Source organism: Carica papaya, chromosome 9 (genome assembly GCF_054855325.1).
Source record: "Carica papaya isolate Zhongbai chromosome 9, ASM5485532v1, whole genome shotgun sequence".
Lineage (NCBI taxonomy): Eukaryota > Viridiplantae > Streptophyta > Magnoliopsida > Brassicales > Caricaceae > Carica > Carica papaya.
In genome coordinates, this window is record NC_142317.1 from 2707384 (window position 1) to 2729214 (window position 21831).

Here is a 21831-nt window from a genome sequence, read left to right on the forward strand (position 1 = left end):
CGGCACCGTTTTGTCGGTACAATTGGACAAGGCCGAGTGGATTAGGCTACATTGGGCTTAGACAGTTTTCTTGGGCTTTTTATCTTTTGATATGAAGGTAATACCAAGTCCATTAGTATTCATGGGCTAAGGCCTACGCCTCTGTAAGATATAATGCTTACATTCTCTTTTTCTGTAAGTATATATATATATGATATATATACATTAATAATCATAATATAAAAAACTTTTAAACGAGAATACACAAGAAAAAACTAACTCAACTCAGCTTATAATTTTTTTTTTTAAATAAATGATGTAGTACGTCATTAAATTAAAACATTGTTTGTAAATAGGCAATTAATTAACAAGAAAATATTGGTATTCAATCTATATTGTATATTCATACACAGATCATCACACGTGCACACATGCACACACGTATACAAAATATGATACACTTTAAACCCTTTTTTTGTGAATCAATTATAATTAAGTTAAGAACAAATATAAGAATTTTATATACGTATACACACTATATACAGAGCATATCTACATATATATGGCATTTAAAAATGGATTAAATTAAATTAGATATAGTTTGACCCATGCAAACATGTCTCCTCCAAGGATGCATTACCCATTCACAACAGAATCTTCATACACTCTCCCCATTTCTCACCACCTTCTCAACCTTCCATGCACGTTCATCTCATTACTTTTCTTTATATATATGTATGTATATGTGTATATTTCTAGCTAATTTCCTCGCAATCCAATCATCAGTCTACTAAATCTTTGAATACTTTTACCAAATACACAAGATTTATATATATATATATATATATAAGCAGCTACTTTGTGGAATCAGACAAATGGGACCTCTAAATATATAATAACAATAATGCAAGAAGCCTAGACCATAAGACAAGAACATTAATGCATGGGGGAAGGAAACAACGTGATCGGATCTAGATCTGCGTTTGTCTCTCGGGCCAGCTAATTCGCTGTAGACTGTAGAGGATTAATGGTGGAGAGATTATCACTTAATTAAAATTATTAATCAAATTAATAGAATTAATTAAAGCTTTAATTATTTTTTTTGTCTTTTTCTTGGTTTGAAGGATGTGTGTATAGATATAAAGCTTTGTTTGGATGAGACGAGTCAAGAAGAGGCCATGCAAGACAACACCCATTACATGTTCAGTCAAATCTGTATATCTCCATAGCTAATTTTATGGGTTACATGCATAGGAAAGATTCATGCACTGCTCTATGTTCATTCAATTATGTGAAAAGAAGTGTCCAAATGCGACATATCAATACTGTTCATTTCTCATGGGGGAATTTGTTTTTTCTCAAGAAATTTTTTTTGGAATTAAAGATTATATTATAACTCAAATGGTTTAAGTTGTATATAATTATTATGATTAATTAAATTACGATGAAGTAATTAAATTAATGGGTTGGTAACGAAACAAAATAAATATTAAAGTGTACTTGTGTTATTTATTGATTAAAATTCGGACGATATAAAAAATTGATTAGTTTTAAAAACAGCTCAAAGCTTCCGTAGTATTTTTCAATTATTGATTTTAGATAATCATTTTTGGAGATTCTTAAATCTTAGCAGCCCGTACAGAAGAGGACTGGGATTCATGATCTGGGTATGTATATAAATATATATATATATATATATAGACACACACACACACACACACACACACACACACACACGCTAATCATATTGCAAATACATATTGTACTACATGCAGATCTTTAGTATATAAGTCTCTGATAATATTAAACCTGAAAATTAACATTATTAATAGGTTCAACCTTGTTGGCTTGCTGCTCAGAGCTAACATGGAGCCAGCTTGTATGTTAAGATATTAACATGATTTAATGTGTTGCTGGATATTCTCATAAATGTCGTTTGAAAATTTTAGTCTGTGTCTGTCCTGTACAGGACATGTGGGTAGCACCCGGCCGGCAGCCTGGTATATATATATATAATTTTCCTTCATGTTCCACTACGCAATTAAATTAAAATTTCATTTTAATTAATTAACTTCGAATAATTATTATTATTTAATTACGGGTGCATATGATCCAGGAAGTTTACCTTTCATTCCACTAAATCAACTTGAATTTTATATAATTTGTTGCAAAATCAATTTTCCCCCCCTCAAATATTGATCTGTTACAGTATTTTATATATGCATATAGTTATATAGATTCTCTTTTATTTTTTCAAATGGGAATATTTTGAAAATAAACACTACCCGACAACCTATATAATTAATTGATTAAAAAAATAAGTTGCTAATTGATTCAATCATACATTTTTTCAGCATTATTTAATTTATGATCCTCATAACCAACCTTCCCTACCCGTGTGTGTGTATGTATATATATATATATAACCCCGACCTCGCAAGCAAAGGCATCCATCATTTGAGCACAATCTCACATATTCTACTAAAGGCTCCTATACACACAACTTCAATCTAAATCCCAAAAGGTGTATCAACTTATCAGAAGAAAAAAGGAAACAAAAATGGCTTGCTGGTCTGCTGAGAATGCTACCAAAGCTTACCTCAAAACCTTGAAAATGGTAAGCACAAATATTGTACACTACATGCATATATATATATATATATCTTCTTCCTCAAATAGGGAAATTTTCTGATATATATTCTCTGATCTTTTTACAGGGTGAAAAGGCTAAAGAACCCAACACGTCTGAGTTCCTTTCAGCTCTAGCAGCCGGCAACAACGCCCAACTAATGGTGGTGGCATGTGCCGGCGCAGCCAACTACTCCTACACGCTAGCCCTAGTCGCCGCCGCTCACCAAACCGGCGGCCGCGTGGTTTGCATCCTCAACGAGCTTCAAAACCTAATCCAATCCAAAAGACTGCTCGGCGTCGACTCACGCCACGTCCAGTTTGTCGTTGGGGATGCCCAAAACCTGCTACTAACTCGGTATAACGAAGCCGAGTTCGTACTCATTGACTGTAATCTTGATAACCACGAGTCAGTTCTTGACTCAGTTCGAGCTGGAAGGAAGCGTAATGGAGCAGTCGTTGTGGGTTATAACGCGTTTTCTAAAGGGTCTTGGAGGTGTAGCAGAGGGTCTAGGACTCAGTTGCTGCCGATCGGAGAAGGGTTGCTGATGACAAGAATTGCTGCTAATGCTGTTGAGAGTTACAGTAATGTTAATGGCGGAAAAGGTGATAATAATAATCGATTTGGGAAGAGAAGTCAGTGGGTTGTTAAGATTGATAAGTGCACTGGTGAAGAGCATGTTTTCAGGGTTAGGTTTCCACAAGGGAATCACCATGAGATTGAAGCTTAGAGGATAAGTCAAATTACATATAATCCATTTTCTTTCCCCTCCGTGCCATTTTCCTGGCAACCAAACGGAGATTATGTTTTTTGATGAGTTTTGGTTTTTAGAAATTAGAGGGTGAAGAGAATTAGCAAAATGTAAATAGCAAGTGATACGTACATGTGATATTATGGTTGAAGTGGTCATAATTATTAAGATTGTCAAATTGTAATGATCATTTTAATATCGTAAGAGCTAGTACTTCTAATATATATATATATATATATATATAGATATAGATATATACATGTCTCCGTAGGTCTGTTGGTGGAAATGCATTGCTCTTATAATCCTAAAGGTTTCATTAATTGGCATGAAATTTGAGCTTTGCTTACTTTTATTTATCTTTGCCCTGGAGGCTGGAGAAACGTGAGGTACAGTTAATCTGTCTCCTACGACGGCTTAATTAACAAAGTAATACAACTTACATTTTCTTTATAAGCAATTAATTGTCCAATTAATTAATTAATCTCCGACATTACAGCTAATTAATGAAATATTTGTTAATCATCTTTTTTTCCTGCATTTAATTTTTAGTAAAATATTAATTTTTTTTTTGAAAATATTAACTCTTTTAATAAAATAAACAAATTGACATATCTTTCACATTATTTTAAAATTTAATTTTACAAAATTTTAACAAAAATTTTGAGTTTAATCTTTACTCTAAAATTTTTTGGACATAAATTTTTGGTCACTTCCGTTATAGATGATTAATTTTTTTACTAATATTAAAAATTAAAATAATAATAATATACAAATAATATAGCTGTTATATATATATATATATATATAAATAAGATATTTAAAAATTAAAATTTTTAAACAAAATTCAGTCAACTTCAGTACAAGACCTGACCGAACTCAAATTTTTGGTCCAATCTAATTTTTATCGAAAAATTTTGTCCTTCAATTTTAGTTCGGTCCAGTCCTAAGTACAAAAAAAAAAAAAAAGAACAAATATTAACACAAAACCCCAATTTAATCCTCTTAAAGGAGAGCTAATAACCAAAATCGCATTTGTTTAATGAATATAATATTAAACAATTATAACATAACATCACTTAATTACTACATATTATTAGATAATTATCAGACATAATCACAAAATTACTTGAAAATATCAAAAAGTTATACACCAACAAGTATACAGTCTACGACTAACTTCAAAGCCATTCTTTCGCAGCTTTTTTCTTAAAAAAAACCTAATTCCTGTAGCACCCATATCAGTATTTCCAATTCATAAAAGCCTTTTCACATCCTCTTTAACTTTGGCAGACCATATACTATATATATAGCAAAACAAGGATAGATCTCCAGGAATACTAATTACAATAGTACTGTAAATATATAATCATGGTGAATTTAGACCTTAATTATGAACTAATATTAAAAAATTATTTTTAAATAGACTTCTATGAAGTAAAATTCTTATAACCATTTTGCCGCAATCTCAAGAGTTTCCAGAAACTTAGCCACAAAATCAATTGAAAACTTGAGGTGATTACAAGCTAAAATCCCCCCATGAAGTCCCATAAGGTGACGGGGGACTACAGGCCATTTCTGACTGTGCTTTGTCCTCAGCTAGAGGAGGATCTTGGGCAAACAGGCACATAACAATGAGAAATCCTATTGTTCCATTCAACATCCATGGAATAGTTTAGCTACAATTCCATCTCCAGCTTATCATATTACCGGCTTTTTCGAGAGGTTCAGCCAATGACAATAATGCCGATTCTATTAGACACAACTACTGCAATTACCCAGTTCTTGAACAACTCCTTCCATGGATGGTCTCTCAATGGGAGATTCGTGAGTGCAAAGCCAAGCAATCCTCGCAAGCTTGGAGGCTTCATATTCGAAAAACCTGTTGTGGAGGTTTGGGTCGAGGTAATCCTGGAATCTGCAAGCCTCAGCTCCAAGACGTACCAAGTTAGAGACCTTTCGTTTCCCCGCAAGGATTTGGAAGACAAGCACGCCAAAGGCGTAGACATCGCTTTTCTCTGTGAAGCGACCTGTGGTGGTATATTCAGGAGCCAGGTAGCCCATGGCAGCACTGGATTTCAGGGTTGAGAACACAATGTCATTGGTAAGAAGATTCTGAAGACCGGAATCTGAGAGTAACGGATTGTATCGTTGGTCAATCAGAACCTTCTCGGCTGAAATGTTTTGGTGAACCAAAGCTGGTTTATTCACTTTGTAGCCGTGTAAGTATGCAATACCTGTTAAGCCAAAGGAAAAAAAAAGCATACAGAAGTGAGAAACATATGGCTTTAATTTGATTTTACTTATTCATTGAAGCGTAACGAAGAAGAAAGATTTTGCCTTTCCTGATCTAAACCACAAAAGTAGATAGAACTAATTATAACCGTACGGCAAAACCTACCTTTTGCAATTCCTTTCACAATTGAAACCCTTGTGGACCACTCAAGAACATGGCCATCACCCTCCTTCACATCCAGATACTGCAGCAAATTCCCATTGGGGACAAAGTCATAAATGAGAAAGCACTCCCGGCGACCCCTTGAACAACAAAATCCTCTCAGCCTAACCAAATTCTCATGCTTCAACGAGGTCAAAATGTTCAGTCCCTGCAAGAACTCAGCCTCTTCGGACTTGCAGCTGGTTTTACCAATGCTCTTAACAGCAACAACAGACCCATCTCGTAAAATTCCTTTATATGTAGCAGAAAAGTTACTTTTTCCCAACAAATTCATCTCTGAGAAGTACTGGGTAGCAGTTTCTACCTCTTCCAAATTGAATCTAAAGTTCTCGAATACCTCTTGAGTGAACAAATTGAAATTTTTACTATCAGCAAGAGGGTCCCATCCATGGGAATATTCAAGGCTAACAAGAGGCGAACCATGCTTCCTGTAAACTCCCTTGCCTTGGTCAGTACAATTATTGTCATCAACCATACTAAAGGAGGTCCCAAGCTTTTGTTTCCGACGTCGGTATTGGGTGAATGTCAGAATTGCTATAGCAGATAATGCAACAGTTACGACAATAATGCCAACAATAATGGACCCGTGTCGTGATTTTGAGGAACGTGTGCACTGAGTTCCATGGCAAGGCAACCGTAGATCTGCAGTTTCTGGAATGTCTCTTGTTAGAAGACCGGTTCCACCTGAACCAAAGGGTTCAGGTCTGTTTGAATTGACTTGATCAGTGGCATTACAATTTTTCAATGTCGAAAAACCAACCCCACATAAACCCAAATTGTTCTCATAGAGGAATCCTTGATTCAATCTCTTTAGAGCTTCATACACCACATAAAAAACAAAATCAAATACTGTTCAACTTACTCCAACTAGCATATATTAACCCAAAAAAGAAATGAACAAAATCGACAATTACATACGAAGATTTGATCGTTTACCTTGAGGCACATTGCCTGAGAGAGAGTTGTTTCTGATGTCTAGAACATGAAGGAGAGGGATCTCCGCCAGCTTCGTGGGAACGGAGCCAAAGAGCTTATTAAAGCTCAAATCTAGCCGCGTTAGCATACTCAAATCTCCTAAACTAGCAGGTATTGCACCATGGAGGCGATTAGATTGAAGAGCTAGAACTGTAAGCTTCTTCAGAGAACTCAGCTGGTTGGGTATGCTTCCAGTTAACTGGTTATAACAAAGCTGCAACACTATGAACATGCACAAGACTGGAATAAGCAAAAGTTGGATATAAAGGATGAAACTTTTGAATGCAGAACTATAAAAGAAATTCCAAGATTGTTAGCCAATACCAATATAAGTCTTACAGAGCATATATAATGAGAGAAAATTTAGAGTTTTTTGGTTCCTCAAATTAAAAATATAACCTTGATGTATAGTGTTTAAAAAACCAAAATGTGATCTTGAGAGCTTGTAAGTTCTTTTTCCTCCGGTTGGGGGTGAAAGGTATTTTCTTTCTCTTTTTTCTTTTTCACTTCATGTTTCCAGAAGGAGAAATTTCATACTGATTCCCAAATGAGACAATTTCCACATAAAGCAATTTTAAATTTCACTTAGAACTCATAAAAACTCTGTAGAAACTTCATGGATTACCCGTTTGAGTAAAACTATTTAAAGTACTGCAGCAGATATAGATTACCATTAAAACAAGATATAATCAAGTAAGGGGGAAAAAAAGTTCAGACCATTCAAACTTGAGCTCATGTCAAAAAGGAAGCGAACTTGAACAATACAGACCAAAAACTAAAAAGAGATATTTTAAAGTTCAAAACTTCTAGGAAAAGAAATATATAAATCCAAAACTTACCTTGCAAACTACCGATGTTCCCAGTCTCGGGAGGAATTTCGCCGGACAGATTATTCATATTCAAGTAAAGATCGGTGAGCTCTGTCAGGTTGGCTATTTCTGCGGGTATTTCTCCGTGCAGAGAGTTATAATGCAAATAGAGCCCTGTCAAGTGCTTGAGCCCTGCAATGGCGGGAGAGACTTTACCAGGGAGCCCTTTTCCCTGCAGCGAAATGTTAGCTACTTGTCCCTTCTCGTTGCAGCCTACTCCTTCAAATGAACCATCACAAGGGTCGGCGTCGGCTGACCAAGAGGACAGGTATTGATCATCTGGGTCGAGCTCAGCTTTCACATCCAAGAGAGCTCTGAGCTCAGTACTTGCAGAGACCCATTTCGGAGTCGTTAAGAAAACAAGTAAAGAGAAGAGAAAAACAGGAAAACCCATAACCTGTTTTAGCTCAAAGTAGAAGAAGATGGGGTTTTCTCTTTCTCTGTCTCTCTTTTGAAACTCTCTCCGGTTCAGTTTTAATTCTCTGTTTCTTTCTGCAACTAACTCATTTGGGGAGGGAAGAAGACAGTCAGGGGGAGACAAAGATACAGAGTTACCCCATGCTTCTTTGAGTTAATAAATAAATAAAATAAAATAAAGTAAACTGACAGCATCGGTGAAATAAAAAAAAAAAAAGAGTCGAATCTTAGCCGTTAGATTTATTGACCTCTTATACATTACGGTGCGAGTGAGATACAGGGTTGTATTTCTGATGTACTTCAGAGAGAGAGAGAGAGAGATAAATGACCATGGTTGACCACTGACGATCATTCTGAAAAAGAAAGTGTATGAGGGTAAAATGGCATGTGAACATCTTTATGGTATTTTAGACTGTATCGCACTTACCCTTTTCAAAACAAAATTATAATGACTATAATTATAATAGCATGGGTACATTGTATAATCAATTATGCTTATTGAGGGGGGGAAATTTTTCCTTTTGCATCATGAATTATGTTGATGATTCTAGGTTTTAACTATTCTTTTTACCAATCTCAATTAGATTTTATGATTAGTTTTAAATTTTCTGGTGTAATTTAATTAAAGTTGACATAATTATTCTTAAATAATTTTATAATTTCAAAGCTTTAATAAATGATACGGCGAGTACAAAATTATAACCAAACATGAAATATGTTTTTAGAAAGTGCTGTTTCCAGTAGTATACGCAATATATATATCCAATAATTACAGATTATGAGTGGTAACTAAGAGAGTAACCCGCAAGTCAACAATATTACCGGTGTCTTCAACAACCGGCCGTCACCATTAATTATCATATTTAAAATTCAAATTCGAAAAAAAAAAAAAAAAAATTGTTATTAAATTTTAAAAATTAAATAGTTAATTGGGTTTTAATAATTTTTTAAAATTTAATTTGACAGGTCATCAAATTTGAACTAAAGATACAGATTTTTGGCTGTTTTTATTTTTTCGAGCTAAAGAAATTTCGTGCAATCATCCATCGATCGGACGGTTTCTAAAAAGTTTATCGAAACAGTGGGTCCCGCTTAAACTTTAAATCTCTCTAGATCTACGTATGCCACGTGGTCAGAAAATTGGTACGAGCGGCTAGTCAGGCGAGTAGTTATTTAAATATACGGGAGACAGTAGATTCCATCCCACTCACTGTGTGGGAGGCGGAATTCAAAAAATGTTTGAATCACCCGCATCAAATCCTATTTTATGTATGCTGCAACCTTCATTTAATCGGTTTGAAATTCAAGTAAATCAAAAACAAAATGTGCCTGCTGTTTCGCGAAAAGGAATTACATAGCACAAACGGCGTCGTATGTGATCTAGAAATTCAAATAAAGGGCAAATTTACGAGTACAAATTACGAGGGTGGTTTCTGATTAGCCAACGGTTGGATTTTCAGAACCGTGAAAAATATTTTATTGAATTTTCAAATTATATTTCTTCGTGTTCGTAGCTGGTAGCGTCGTGTCAGGACTTAAATTCGACACTTTGCTCTCTTCTCTCTCTCCCCTCCACTTACCTATCCTCGATTCCCTCTCTTCAAATTATAAAATCAATTATTTATTTTAAATTTAAAATCAATTTTTATGTTACCGTATAATTTATATAACGTTAATTTAAATGGGTATTTTTTTAATTTTTAAAAAATTGTAACTATATATATATGTATATATTTGTATCTGTTTTGGTGGGGTTAGAGGATATGGGTAATGAAGATAGTTGAGAATAGGACCACTCGAAGCAATTATTATTATTACGGATATTTTAGTCGGCTTGCGTTGTGGACGGTAGTATATATTTATGACAAATAGTTTTTCTTCCTATAAATTTTTAAAATTTTGAAATTATCATGTATTACGTAAGAATAGTGATAAAAATAAGTTTTAAGTAATTATTAAATTATTGAAATTAATTATTTTAAAATTATATTTAATAAAATGGGATGTGTGGACTTGTCATTTTTGTTGCTATGTGTTTCAAGACAGGACCACATACATGCCTAACAAAGAATGTATGGAACCTTCGCGGCATCACCAATTTAAAAACTTTTATGCAAACCCATCTCTTAATTTTGGAATTATGCATTTAATTACATTCGTGTGTGTTTATATATGTATGTACGTATGTATGTATATCAAGAGTAAACAGTATATCTAATATAAGTATAAACTTTATCTGGGTTTTCACAAATTGCAGAGTTGTAGATAAGAATAAGATTAGTAGCTTAAAGAAAAACCCATTTCATTAACACCTAAAAAGGAGGGTTTTTTGGTGCATGTATATGTAAGTATGTATATATATATTATAAATAAAGGTGATGCTTTATAGGCATGTGCATTGGGTTGGTAAAGCAGCAAGGGCTATCTAAATGGTATTTTTATCGAGAGTGGTTTGGAGGATCTATTCGCAACCTGCAATATGCCTTTGGACTTTACAACTATAACTCCCTTTTTGTTACTTTCTTGGCACTTTGCAGAGGTAGAAGCCATCTCCATTTCCTATACCAAACAGAAGGAGAGTTTCCTCCAAATACAGAGATATAAATTAAGTGAGCTTTAATTTAATATGTCATTTAGTTTCCTGCAAATGCTGAGTTTTGGTGTAAGAAACAGGTTATCAGTTTATTTAATTCGTTTAAAGTGATCGATTAGACATTTGTGCGACTTAATGCATCAGTTTTAAGTACCAGTTTATAATATATGCAGATACCTTATTTATAATACGTTGAAAATATGAGTTTATATTACAATATGTTGACAATATAAAAAGACGATTGTGGTTCTAAAATCACACGTAAGATTTTATTTTTCTTATTATCCTATCAGCAAACAAAAAAAAATAAAAAAATCACTTGTTAATTTAAAAAATTTATCGTTTTACGCAAAGATTTCTTCGAATATGTATTTAAATACATTTTTGTGTTCACTCTCTTTAATTTAATATTGATTTAATTTCAACAATGTTAACTTTAAAAATATTTTTTAAGATAATTTTTTATTAAAAATATTATTAATAAATAATTATGTAATATTTAATATAAATAATTATAGAAAATATTATTATCTTTTAAAAATAAAAAAACATGCATTTAGTAAGATTGATTTTAAATTTTTTTAATGAAAAAATTAATAAATATTAAAATTATTTTATAGAAATTTCACATTATAATTTTTAGCACTAATTTTATCAAATGTATATTTTAATTTTTTCCACTATTAAAAATATTTAGTTATTTTAGCTAGTTGGTTTTTTAAGTTTCTCTTAAAACTCTTTATTTATTTATAATTTGCTCATTGATTTATTTTTTTTATAATCTAAGCTAGTCGTAGAGGGTTCATGTAGAGGTAAAAATTACAAAAATAAATGATTTGTATAATTTTTAATTTTTAAAATTTAAATTGATAAAAATAAATAAAATTAAATGTGAAAATAATAAAAAAAAAAGAGTAAAATCAATTGAAAAATGAAATGTAATGCTTTATTTTGAATAAACTAATGTTTCGAGTGTATAAATTAAAATTAAGTTGCGAATTATTTTTATTCATAAATTCATTAGTTTGTTTAAGATATACATCTTAATTAATGTTTGACTATGGAAAATCCCTTAATTAATTAAGGTATTTACACTTTACACTTTGCCCCATATACATATATATGTATGTATTCGTAGAAAAGATTAAAAAAAGAAGCTCATTTTGGATGGTTAGAGTCAACATACCCAAAAGCCAATAGCATTTCTTTTGGCAAAAGAAGAATATATGGGTGGTGGGTAGAAAAAGAGAGGAGGGATGGCGAATGAATACAAAAAGTTAAAGGTTGATGGTACTGGCGTCGCGATGAACCCAACCATGCACATAATATTGAGCCCACGTAATTTATAAGGCACTACCACTTTTGATATATTTAATATATGCTCATATATAATATATATATATACACATATATATCTATACACACACATGTCGTGGGCCAAGCACTACAAATTTTAATGTGGGTATGAATAAATGTTGGTATATGATCCAACGTTAGTTAGTTCCTCAATTAAAGAAAAAGAATTGCTAGTTAACGGACAAGTTAATGAAACATAATCTCGTATATATATATATATATATGCATATATATATATATGTATGTATGAGTGCGTGACCATAATTACTTTTTTTAAATAAAATTTTTTGATGGGTTATAATCCAGTCCAACGCCCAAACACCTTATTGATATAAGGACCATTTGAGGAGGTCAGCCCAAAAATTTATAAATATTTGAACTTTCTAAATAGTAGATAATATAATTTACAAATTTTCAATATATTATTGATGTTAATTTATATTATATAAATTATAAATTATCAAAATTAAACTTTTATTGTATATTTAAAATTTTTAAATAAAAAATTACTATTTATATCATTAAAATTTATTTTTATATTTAAATATTGTAGGGTATATTGTTTGTAATTAGTTAAATTAAATTTTATTTTGATATTTTAAAAAATTTTAAATAGTGGTCGTCCCCAATTCTCTTCGCTGGTTGGACAAAGGCTTTGGTAAAACCAGTTAAAGGGAACAAAGGCCCAACTCGTATACAGATTAGGGCCGAACACCGAAGTATCCATACACTAGAATTCGAGGATGTGATTGTAAATTAGGGGTAGATGGAGTCCATCCCGTTGCCAAACTGTGCTGGGGGGTATATAAAACCTAAATCCTAGTCGCTGCTCTCAAATCTCTTCACAAATCTAGGTTTTTGCAGGCAGCTAACCGGAGAGCTTCAACTACATCTCATCTGTCACCATGGGTCGTATGCACAGTCGAGGGTTTGTTTTTCTCGCCATCTCTCTCTATTTTCATTTGTTTGCGTATTTCAGGTTCGTTGTGTTCTGATTTTGTATAGTTTCTGCATTACTCGATTGAAGTAAGGGTATATCGGCATCAGCTTTGCCTTACAAGAGGACGCCACCGAGCTGGCTCAAGATCTCTTCTCAAGATGTGAGTCAACGAAGCTAATTATTTATAATCTCCTTATACTTGTCTCTGTATGCTGAAAATCATGTTGTGCTCTCGGAATTTGTTTATTGTTCGCGAATATAGTGAAGCGTAAATTAGAAATAGTCAAAGAATTATGTATTTTGAACTTTTCATGCTTTAAGCTGATTAGACTAAGCCAAACTGTAGTTGCTCTATGTTTAGGGGGGGTTGGATGGAGTTATAATGCATTTCATGGAAGATAGAACGTATATGGTTAAGTCACCTATTCTAGATGGGATTAATTTGTCAATAGTTATTTTAGTTGGCAAGCGGGTTTGTGATATTGTGTTTCAGGTTGAGGAGAACATCTGCAAATTTGCCAAGAAAGGTCTGACTCCATCCCAGATTGGTGTCATTCTTCGTGATTCTCATGGTATTGCTCAGGTCAAGAGCGTTACTGGAAATAAGATCTTGCGTATCCTCAAGGCTCATGGTGAATTATTATTTCCTTACATAGACACTATGCATCTTCATAGTTGGTAAAATAAAGAATTCGAGAAGGAAATCAATGGCTGCATTATGGAATGTAAAAATGGTTTGTTGTAGGTCTTGCTCCTGAGATCCCTGAGGATCTGTATCACCTCATCAAGAAGGCTGTTGCAATCCGCAAGCATTTGGAGAGAAACAGGAAGGACAAGGATTCGAAGTTCAGGTTGATTCTTGTTGAGAGCCGGATTCACAGGCTTGCTCGCTACTATAAGAAGACAAAGAAGCTTCCTCCTGTCTGGAAATAGTAAGTCTGCTGTTCTTTTTTTTTTTGCTTGGTTAGACATTGTTTATGTCAGCTTGAGTAACTTATTCTGTGAATTCAGGTAGATTTAGTTCAGTCAGTCTATTGTTCAATTTGCTTCTTTCTTGTTTTCCCATGAAATACTTAGAGTTCTATGCTTGTCAGTTTCTTTTTTCTTTTTGATTTTGGTAGCCATTGGTTTTCAAGCATACTTTGTCTTCCGTTCAAGAGTCTGTGTCTCTTCTGTGAAGGTTTTTTTTTTTTTTGTCTTGTGAAAATATTTTTTTAAAGCTTTTTCAACTTTTGTGGTCTTAATTGTCTTAATTGTTTTTAGTCATCTCTCCATTTTTACAGTGATTGAAATATACTGGCATCCCTCATACTTGTAACTCGTTTCCTGGTCTTCTTTTGCAGTTGACAGTAGTATGGGGAAGTTTGTTGCTCTATAAGTTTTGTTCCGTTTCTTGCATTAGAATAACCTGATGACAAGCATTTTTGATAAATTTCCTTGTGACAAGTATTAATGGAAAAGATGAAGTTGATACATTTGATCCATAGTGGAAGCCCATTTTGATCTTCTATGTGATCACAACCTAACACCCTCTGGACGGGAAATGGAATTCGAAATAGAAATGATATTTGACTTCATTGGTGTTCTTGCTTCTTTCACTGACTACTGCAAAGCGCTTTTTTTTTAACTTTTCTTATTTAGTTGTAAGAACCTTGTTTTGGTTGGCATTCCTAGCAACAGTTTTGGAACTTTTGATTTGAGAATCATGAATCTCAAATCCTGTAGCTCATCTGGGAATGTTGGACTCACTTGCAATCTTCTCATCCCTTTTTATTTGCATGTGATTCTTAGCATATGTCATGATTTTGATCAGCTCAATTTTTTGCTTTGCAGTGAGTCTACGACTGCCAGCACTCTCGTGGCGTAGTCTGGGGTTTAGAATATTGCAATTTTGAGTCTTTGTGTTATGGTCTGGACATTCTGAACGATCAAGGTGTTGTTACCTTTTCCCTTTTACAGTATGGATGTGTACCTTATTCACAGCTTTTGAAAGATTAATGTCGAGATTTAATTAGTAATTCACTTTTTAGTGGTTGTCCTCTATATGAATTTTGGGTTAGATGTTAAGAGTGGTAATTAGTTTTAACCATTAATTGTGAGTTGACTGTCAATACTACATTTCAGCTGTTAGGTTAGTTCTATTGATGTTGCAATAATAGGAAGTGTTAGGAGGGGCAGATATTGAGATGGCAATGATTGCTTGGTCATCAATATGCTTTCTTTTTGTTACTAGGCTACAGAGGATAATTAGCAAGGAAATAAGTTGGTTTTTGCATTGGAAATGGGAGTTTTTTTTGAATGTTTAGGTTGGTAATGGGCCATTAAGAACTGTGCTCCATAAATTTTGCCACTTAGACTCAACTCGGTGAATAAGTAAGATGTTTTTTGGTTAGGACACTCTTGGGTTTGGGTGGTTAGGTGCTAGGGGGAGCTTTTTGGCTCGGAGGGGTTTGGACCTTTTTAAGGTTTAATGATTCTTCAAAGGGATAGTAGTGATTGGTAAGTTTGGAAGTTTAATGCAAATCAGTGTTGCCTAGTTAAATCTCTCGGGCATTTTCAGAGCTCAAATAGCATTAAGTTAGGGGTTGGACTCTATTCAATCAGCTGGATGGAAGTTGAAAGCTCCTTTGGAAGTTAAGATATTTGTACTGGAAGCCTTTAGACAACAATGTCCTGCACGCAGACAGACGCCTCAAATATATATTACATTATGTTATATAATCAAACATATACTATCTGCATAAGATGCCAAAGAAAATTTAGTATTTGTGGAATCTCTGTCTAAGTAGATTGAGCAACTACCTAGGTAGCATCCAGTTCGGTACTTCTCCTCCCCAGAAACAATTAAAACATAAAATCATCTTGGTAATCCGATCTGAAGAGTATGTTCAGGCTGTCAGTAATATTAGGACTGTAGCCATCCTCTTTGACGCAGCACTTTGATATTATCCTGAATTGTCTTTTTCTATGGCCCAATCTTTCAACATCTTTGATCTGTTTCCCCTGCATAATTCGATCTCCAAGGAATTCATTTCTGGTCAGGTAGGATTTTCAATCAGTTTTAGCAGAAAGAATCAGTTATAATGCACCAAAAATGGTCTGAGGAAGAAAATGAGTTCTTGCAATTTTTTATGAACTTGATGATACCAAATACAACCCATATCAATATAGAATAAAATCACATGTATATTAGTCGGTTAACTGGTTAGAATTTTATTACTCACCGATTTAAAGTTAGCATTCGATTCAATTTTGATTTGGTATTAAAATTATAATTTTGATTTGGTATTAAAATTATTGAAATTATATTGCTGAATGTACGCGAGTAACACGAATACAACAAATCTCATTATTTGATTCAATGTATCGGTATTTATTATTTTTTATTTTTTAACTGTTGACCTAAATATATTTCTATAATAACTTAATTTTAATTAAGTTGAATCAAACTATTAGAAAATTGAATTTTATTTAGTTTTTCTTGATAAAATTTATTCTTACTGACTATAAACTAAGTATGTAAACGATTTATGGTAGGAACCAAAAATTTTCGTTCTATAAATTCATGCATGGATCGAGCAAACCTTCAAAGACAGGATTGGGTTGCCAAATCTGGTCTGTCGAGTCTGTGGTTAAATCTGCACTCAGATCTTTTGGTTCATGCTAAAAACAAAACAATATAGTTTTTGTACAACACAAGTGTTAAATTTTTTTAAAATGAAGTTTTTTTTTTAACCATAAACATAATATCTTCATTGTTATTTATTTTCTAAATCAAAATCAAAACTAAAAAGAGATTTTAACATTACATTGTGTCTGAAATAAAAGATTAATTTTCAAAATCCAAATGGGTAGCAAAATTTACATTGTTATAAATTCACCTTCATTAGCCAATCAAGTCTTGGAGGAAGATAATGCAATTTTCTTTGGACTTACATACTATTGAGGCCAAATGGGACTAAATGGTAAAACAAACCTTGACAAGCCTTGACGCCTCTTATTCACTTCATCGACAAACATTAAGAGATATCGAATAGAAAATTGACAAAAATTGGATTCATCTTTCGATATTGGCGATCAAGTGTTTCCAATCGTTTTGAATGTGCTAATGAGTATGTTATGGGATGGCTAATGAGTATGTTATGGGATGGCTCCTTGCATTTGGACGAGAAAAATATCTCAACTTTGGGGGTTTAGGCAAGTGATAGGGGAGATTTTTGGCCTTTTCGGCAAACTCATTTCTGATTTCTTTTATTTTATTTTTTTATTTGATTTACAAAGAATTGTATAAAAAAATAACGAAAGTTAGACTTTTAATTGATAGAATTTTTGAATCAGTAATAGTTAAAAAAAATAAAAATTGACGAAAGAAACAGAAAAAGATTAACGAAAATCTCTTTATCCATGACTACTGTTAAAACTATGTTCACTTTGTGCACGAACATTGAATTAATATTAATTACTGGTCACACATATTCTATATAAAGTGTCTAATAGTTTCTATATACACATGCCTCCAAGATTATCATAAGACTAACAAAAACATTATCCACTGGCATATAATGAATAATAATAAAACTATCATAAAATCTGAATATTATAAAAAAAAAACCCATGAATAATTTGGAGCTTGTGGTGAAAATGACAAAGCAACTCTACTCGGTTATACCATTCTTAAAGGCTATAATAATGTATTAGTAACATATGATCAATAATGAAAAATTTTAAGACATGACAAAAACTCCCTTATAATTTCAGTCTGAAAAGTTTTTGAACCATTTATGATTTGATGATTATATAATAATTTTAATTATCTTCAATTAGGATTAGGAAGAAAAAATATGTATTAATATATATTAATCATTTTCTTACATTCTTTTGATTGGAAATTGCTAGACGGTGGAGAACTTTGACTTATTTAAGAGATTAGTCTTTCCACTAATTACTGGATTGCTTACTCCCAGCAATGATGTTGAAACTTGAATAACTCTTGGATTCCAATTGTTATTTCTTTTTTCAGTAAATTATTCTTTTTTATAACGTAAAAAATTAGTGGTGTTATTCTGATTTGAAAATGTCTTAAATGATTATTCTTTATAGAGTATTTTAGTCAATTTTTCACTCAATTCCACGGTATATATTATACATATATATATTTTTAATAAAAATCTTCTCAAGTTGAAAACTACAGTAACCCCTACAATGATGTCTATTCAACTTTTTAAAAGGCTACAGTAATTCCAATAAATATGGGGCCATATGGATGGAGCATTTCTACTTAGAAAGCAAGCTTGATAGAGCCAAAAAAAAAAAAAAAAAAGGGTTCGCACGACTGATTAAATAAATAAATTTTAATAATTTCTACCCTAAAAAAAAACATTTTTTTATTACAGTTCTCAATTTTAAAAATTTTAACTTTTGTATAGTGGAGTAAAATATAAATCTTTGTCAGTTTTACACATATATGACTCTTTTAGAAATTTGAGATTTTCACTAACAAATTCGTTAAAAAGAACAATAATCGATTTTATATTTCTTATGTTTATACCGGATTGTCAAATGAAGTCTTCCACGACACATATTATATATATATAAACTCAGAGTATGCTTGGACAAATATTCGTTCTTCCTATAAATATCAATTAAAGTTATATATTAGCCGCAAACTACTTAACAAGATGCTTGAAGGTTGGTCACGGTGGATAGAGGAAGAGCACACGAAGATAATGGTTAGCATCTTGGTTACAACAGTTGCCACATTTGTTGGGTGTAAATGGTTGATTAAGATAGCCATGAGACGAAATCTAGCATTGCCACCTGGTCCAAGAGGCTTGCCTTTAGTAGGAAATCTTCCTTTTGTTGAATATGATCTTCATATTTATTTTTTTAAATTGTTTAAAAAGTTTGGCCCAATTTTCAAAATCCAAATGGGTATTTAAATCTACATCGTCGTAAACTCAGCTTCATTGGTCAGACAAGTCCTCAAGGAAGATGATGTAATTTTTGCTAACCATGATCCCCCAGCAGCCGCAGTAGATCTCACATATGATGGACTTGATATATTATGGAGGTCAAATGGTCCTAAATGGCGAAATTTGCTCAAGGTTTTTGTTCATGACATGATGAACAAGACATGCTTTGATGCTTTTTATGACCTTCGTCGAAGAGAGGTGTGAGAGATGGTGAAAGAAATTTATGCAAAAGTAGGCTCACCCATAAAAGTTCGGAATCATATGTTCTTAATTTCTTTAAATATAGCAACGAGCATGCTATGGGGTGCTTCTTTGGATAAAGATGAAAAAAATAATATAGGATTGGAGTTCAAGGAAATTATAAAGGAGATGATTGATCTTTTGGGCAAACTTAGTATTTTTTATTTTTTCTCTATCCTTGCACTGCTAAATTTATAAAGAATTGTATAAAAAATGTTAAAGCTCAGGTTATGGCTTCATAGAATTCTTGAATAAGTGATTGTAGTAAAAATGAAAGTTAATAGAGAAAGTACAAAAACAAATAACAAAAACAAAGACTTTTTACAAATTTTATTGGATCTTATGCAGCAGGAAGATGAAAAGATCCACTTTCCATGTGACTGAAATCAAGGCTTTGTTATTGGTAAGTTAAAGCTTAATTTATACATGTATATTTAGATGTTAATGATTTTGCTTATTTACGTGTGCAGGATGTTATTACAGGAGCAACATATACATCATCGACTACGGTAGAATGGGTAATGACAGAGTTACTAAAAAATCCAGTTACAATAAAGAAAGTACACGAAGAATTAGAAAGATTTGTTGGCAATGAAAAGATTATAGAAGAGTTTAATATAAACCAACTGTGTTATTTGCATTCAGTGGTAAAAGAACAATGAGATTACATTCAATCGTTCCTCTATTTGTCCCTCATAATCCCAATGTTTCAACAACTATAGCTGACTACACTATTCCTAAAGGCTCAAGTGTTTTTATTAATATTTGGTTAATAATGAGAGATCTTAATATTTGAAAAAATATACTTAAATTTATGTCTGAAAAATTCTTAGAACATACAGAACTTAGTGATTATAAAGGAACTAATTTCAATTATCTTTCTTTTGGATCAGAGAGAAAAATATGCACTGGGATTAATTTAGCAGAGAAGATGATAATGTTTGTGCTAGCCATTCTCTTACATTATTTTGATTGGAAAGTAGAAAACATTACAAATCTAAATTTATCTGAGAGATTTGACATAGTACCGAGAAAAATAGATCATTTAGTGACTATATAAACTGCTAGATTGCTTACTTTAGAACAATATTGTTGAAATTTGAATGATAGTTGAGTAGTTATTGTTAAATGTGAGAGATTCCGTTATTGAGATAAATTTAGTATAAATAATGAATTTCAGAGCATATGGTGAGAATTTCTAAATATGTTTATGATTGTAAACATATTTGAGATATTTGGAATAAAATACTATTATTCACTCATATTTAAAATAAATATACTAAATCTTTCTTATACTTTTTGCTAGTTGATTAAATTTTTTTTTGTCAATTATGTAATAAGCAAGACGGGTCATCTTTGATAATATTAAAAATAATATCAGTACAATGAACACTGAAAAAAATCTTCTCAAGTTTAGAACTGTAGTAACATCCATCCGACTCATAAAGCAAGATTGGTACAAACGTGAAGAAAAAATAGATTTTATATTCAAGAATATGTAATTATAACTCTCTATCTCAACACGACAAAAAGAAAAGTTACCCTTAATTTTCGTACAACAAGATAAGATATAAGCTGTTATCAGCTTATCATAACTTGAGTATATGTATTACTTTTTTAAAATTTTGAGATTCTCATAGCCAAAAGAAAAAAAACAAAAAGAAAAAAGATGTCCATAATTGAGAAGGAAAAAAAAAAATAGAACACCACAAATTTTTTCATACTCAATATTTTTAAGGATTATCATCTTACATTCAATCAATATGGTCTTGAAAAGTTATAGGCACACTAAGAACATGCACATCTACATATTTGCTATTCGTGTAAATATTATTAAAATTAGGGATTGTTTGGAATCGATTTTATCCAAGTAAATTTATGGTTCCAGATTTGAGCAGATTCAAATTGATAGGAAATTATTTACAGAACACATCAAAATTTGCCCATACCAAGCTTTTTATATGTAATTTTTTATTTTAAGTAATATATATGTATATCATGTATATATTATGTATTATGTATAATATAATATGAATTATACAATATATATGGTCTCTTAAAAAAATTTAATAATTGCTATATTTCAGTTGCAACATTTATTTTACCAAACAAAATAAATGTTATTTTTTAAAGTAATCATATTTTTTAAACTATAAGTCCTTGTCAACTTTACACATGTATGACACTCAGAAATTTCAGATTTCTACGTCCAGAAAAAAAAAAAAGGACGTCCATGATGAAGAAGGAAACAAAAAATGCAACACTCCAAAGTGTACAATCTTAGATATTTCGAAGGAGCAATAATGGTCTTATATTTTTCATCTTCATAGAAGATTTTCAGAAGTCTTCCGCGGTACATATTAAATGTAACTGGAGCTGTGTGTATATGTGTATAGAGGTGTATAGCTGCCGAATTGATAAGATGAAAATTGATGATGATTAGACACATCACATAACTGAAGTTAGATGAAAGCTAACCGTAGTCAGATGTTGGTTAGTATAATTAGCTGTAATTAATAATTGTTAGAGTGATTAGTTGCAGTTAGTGGATAATTAAACTTGAATACCTTCATCTGTATAAGTACTGTAAAGGTGATTGATGCAAAGCAGCTTTCATTTTTGATTATAACAAACAAGGTCTCTCTCCCTCTGCTC

At 32.1% G+C, this 21831-nt stretch overlaps 3 protein-coding genes across 3 annotated transcripts; 2 read left to right on the top strand and 1 right to left on the bottom strand.

The window, feature by feature from the left end:
* The first annotated feature begins 2413 nt into the window (after positions 1–2413).
* Positions 2414–3579, top strand: LOC110823440 (DUF1442 family protein (DUF1442)). Its single transcript, XM_022053818.2, has 2 exons — positions 2414–2596; positions 2697–3579. The coding sequence occupies exons 1-2, from the start codon at positions 2540–2542 to the stop codon at positions 3336–3338; spliced, it is 699 nt and encodes a 232-aa protein (XP_021909510.1). The 5' UTR covers positions 2414–2539; the 3' UTR covers positions 3339–3579.
* Positions 3580–4784: 1205 nt separating this feature from the next.
* LOC110823475 (Leucine-rich repeat protein kinase family protein) lies at positions 4785–8219 on the bottom strand. Its single transcript, XM_022053865.2, has 4 exons — positions 7629–8219; positions 6751–7011; positions 5758–6630; positions 4785–5593 (listed from the first exon to the last, which is right to left on the bottom strand). Exons 1-4 carry the CDS (start codon positions 8050–8052, stop codon positions 5112–5114), a joined length of 2040 nt encoding a protein of 679 aa, XP_021909557.2. The 5' UTR covers positions 8053–8219; the 3' UTR covers positions 4785–5111.
* Positions 8220–12792: 4573 nt separating this feature from the next.
* Positions 12793–14993, top strand: LOC110823557 (small ribosomal subunit protein uS15). Its single transcript, XM_022053956.2, has 5 exons — positions 12793–12952; positions 13052–13124; positions 13458–13596; positions 13710–13896; positions 14798–14993. Exons 1-5 carry the CDS (start codon positions 12930–12932, stop codon positions 14829–14831), a joined length of 456 nt encoding a protein of 151 aa, XP_021909648.1. The 5' UTR covers positions 12793–12929; the 3' UTR covers positions 14832–14993.
* Positions 14994–21831: the final 6838 nt, after the last annotated feature.

What these genes read in the sequence shown, in the direction of transcription:
- LOC110823557 (XM_022053956.2), top strand. Translation starts at nt 12,930, where the DNA reads ATGGGTCGTATGCACAGTCGAGG. An exon ending in GCGTATCCTCAAGGCTCATG is followed by an intron (nt 13,597 to 13,709) that starts GTGAATTATTAT and finishes GGTTTGTTGTAG; the next exon opens with GTCTTGCTCCTGAGATCCCT. An exon ending in CTTCCTCCTGTCTGGAAATA is followed by an intron (nt 13,897 to 14,797) that starts GTAAGTCTGCTG and finishes TTTGCTTTGCAG; the next exon opens with TGAGTCTACGACTGCCAGCA.
- LOC110823475 (XM_022053865.2), bottom strand. Translation starts at nt 8,052, where the DNA reads ATGGGTTTTCCTGTTTTTCTCTTCTCTTTACTTGTTTTCTTAACGACT. An exon ending in GAACATCGGTAGTTTGCAAG is followed by an intron (nt 7,012 to 7,628) that starts GTAAGTTTTGGA and finishes GCATGTTCATAG; the next exon opens with TGTTGCAGCTTTGTTATAAC. An exon ending in TGTGAAAGGAATTGCAAAAG is followed by an intron (nt 5,594 to 5,757) that starts GTAGGTTTTGCC and finishes TTGGCTTAACAG; the next exon opens with GTATTGCATACTTACACGGC.
- LOC110823440 (XM_022053818.2), top strand. Translation starts at nt 2,540, where the DNA reads ATGGCTTGCTGGTCTGCTGAGAATGCTACCAAAGCTTACCTCAAAACC. An exon ending in ACCTCAAAACCTTGAAAATG is followed by an intron (nt 2,597 to 2,696) that starts GTAAGCACAAAT and finishes ATCTTTTTACAG; the next exon opens with GGTGAAAAGGCTAAAGAACC.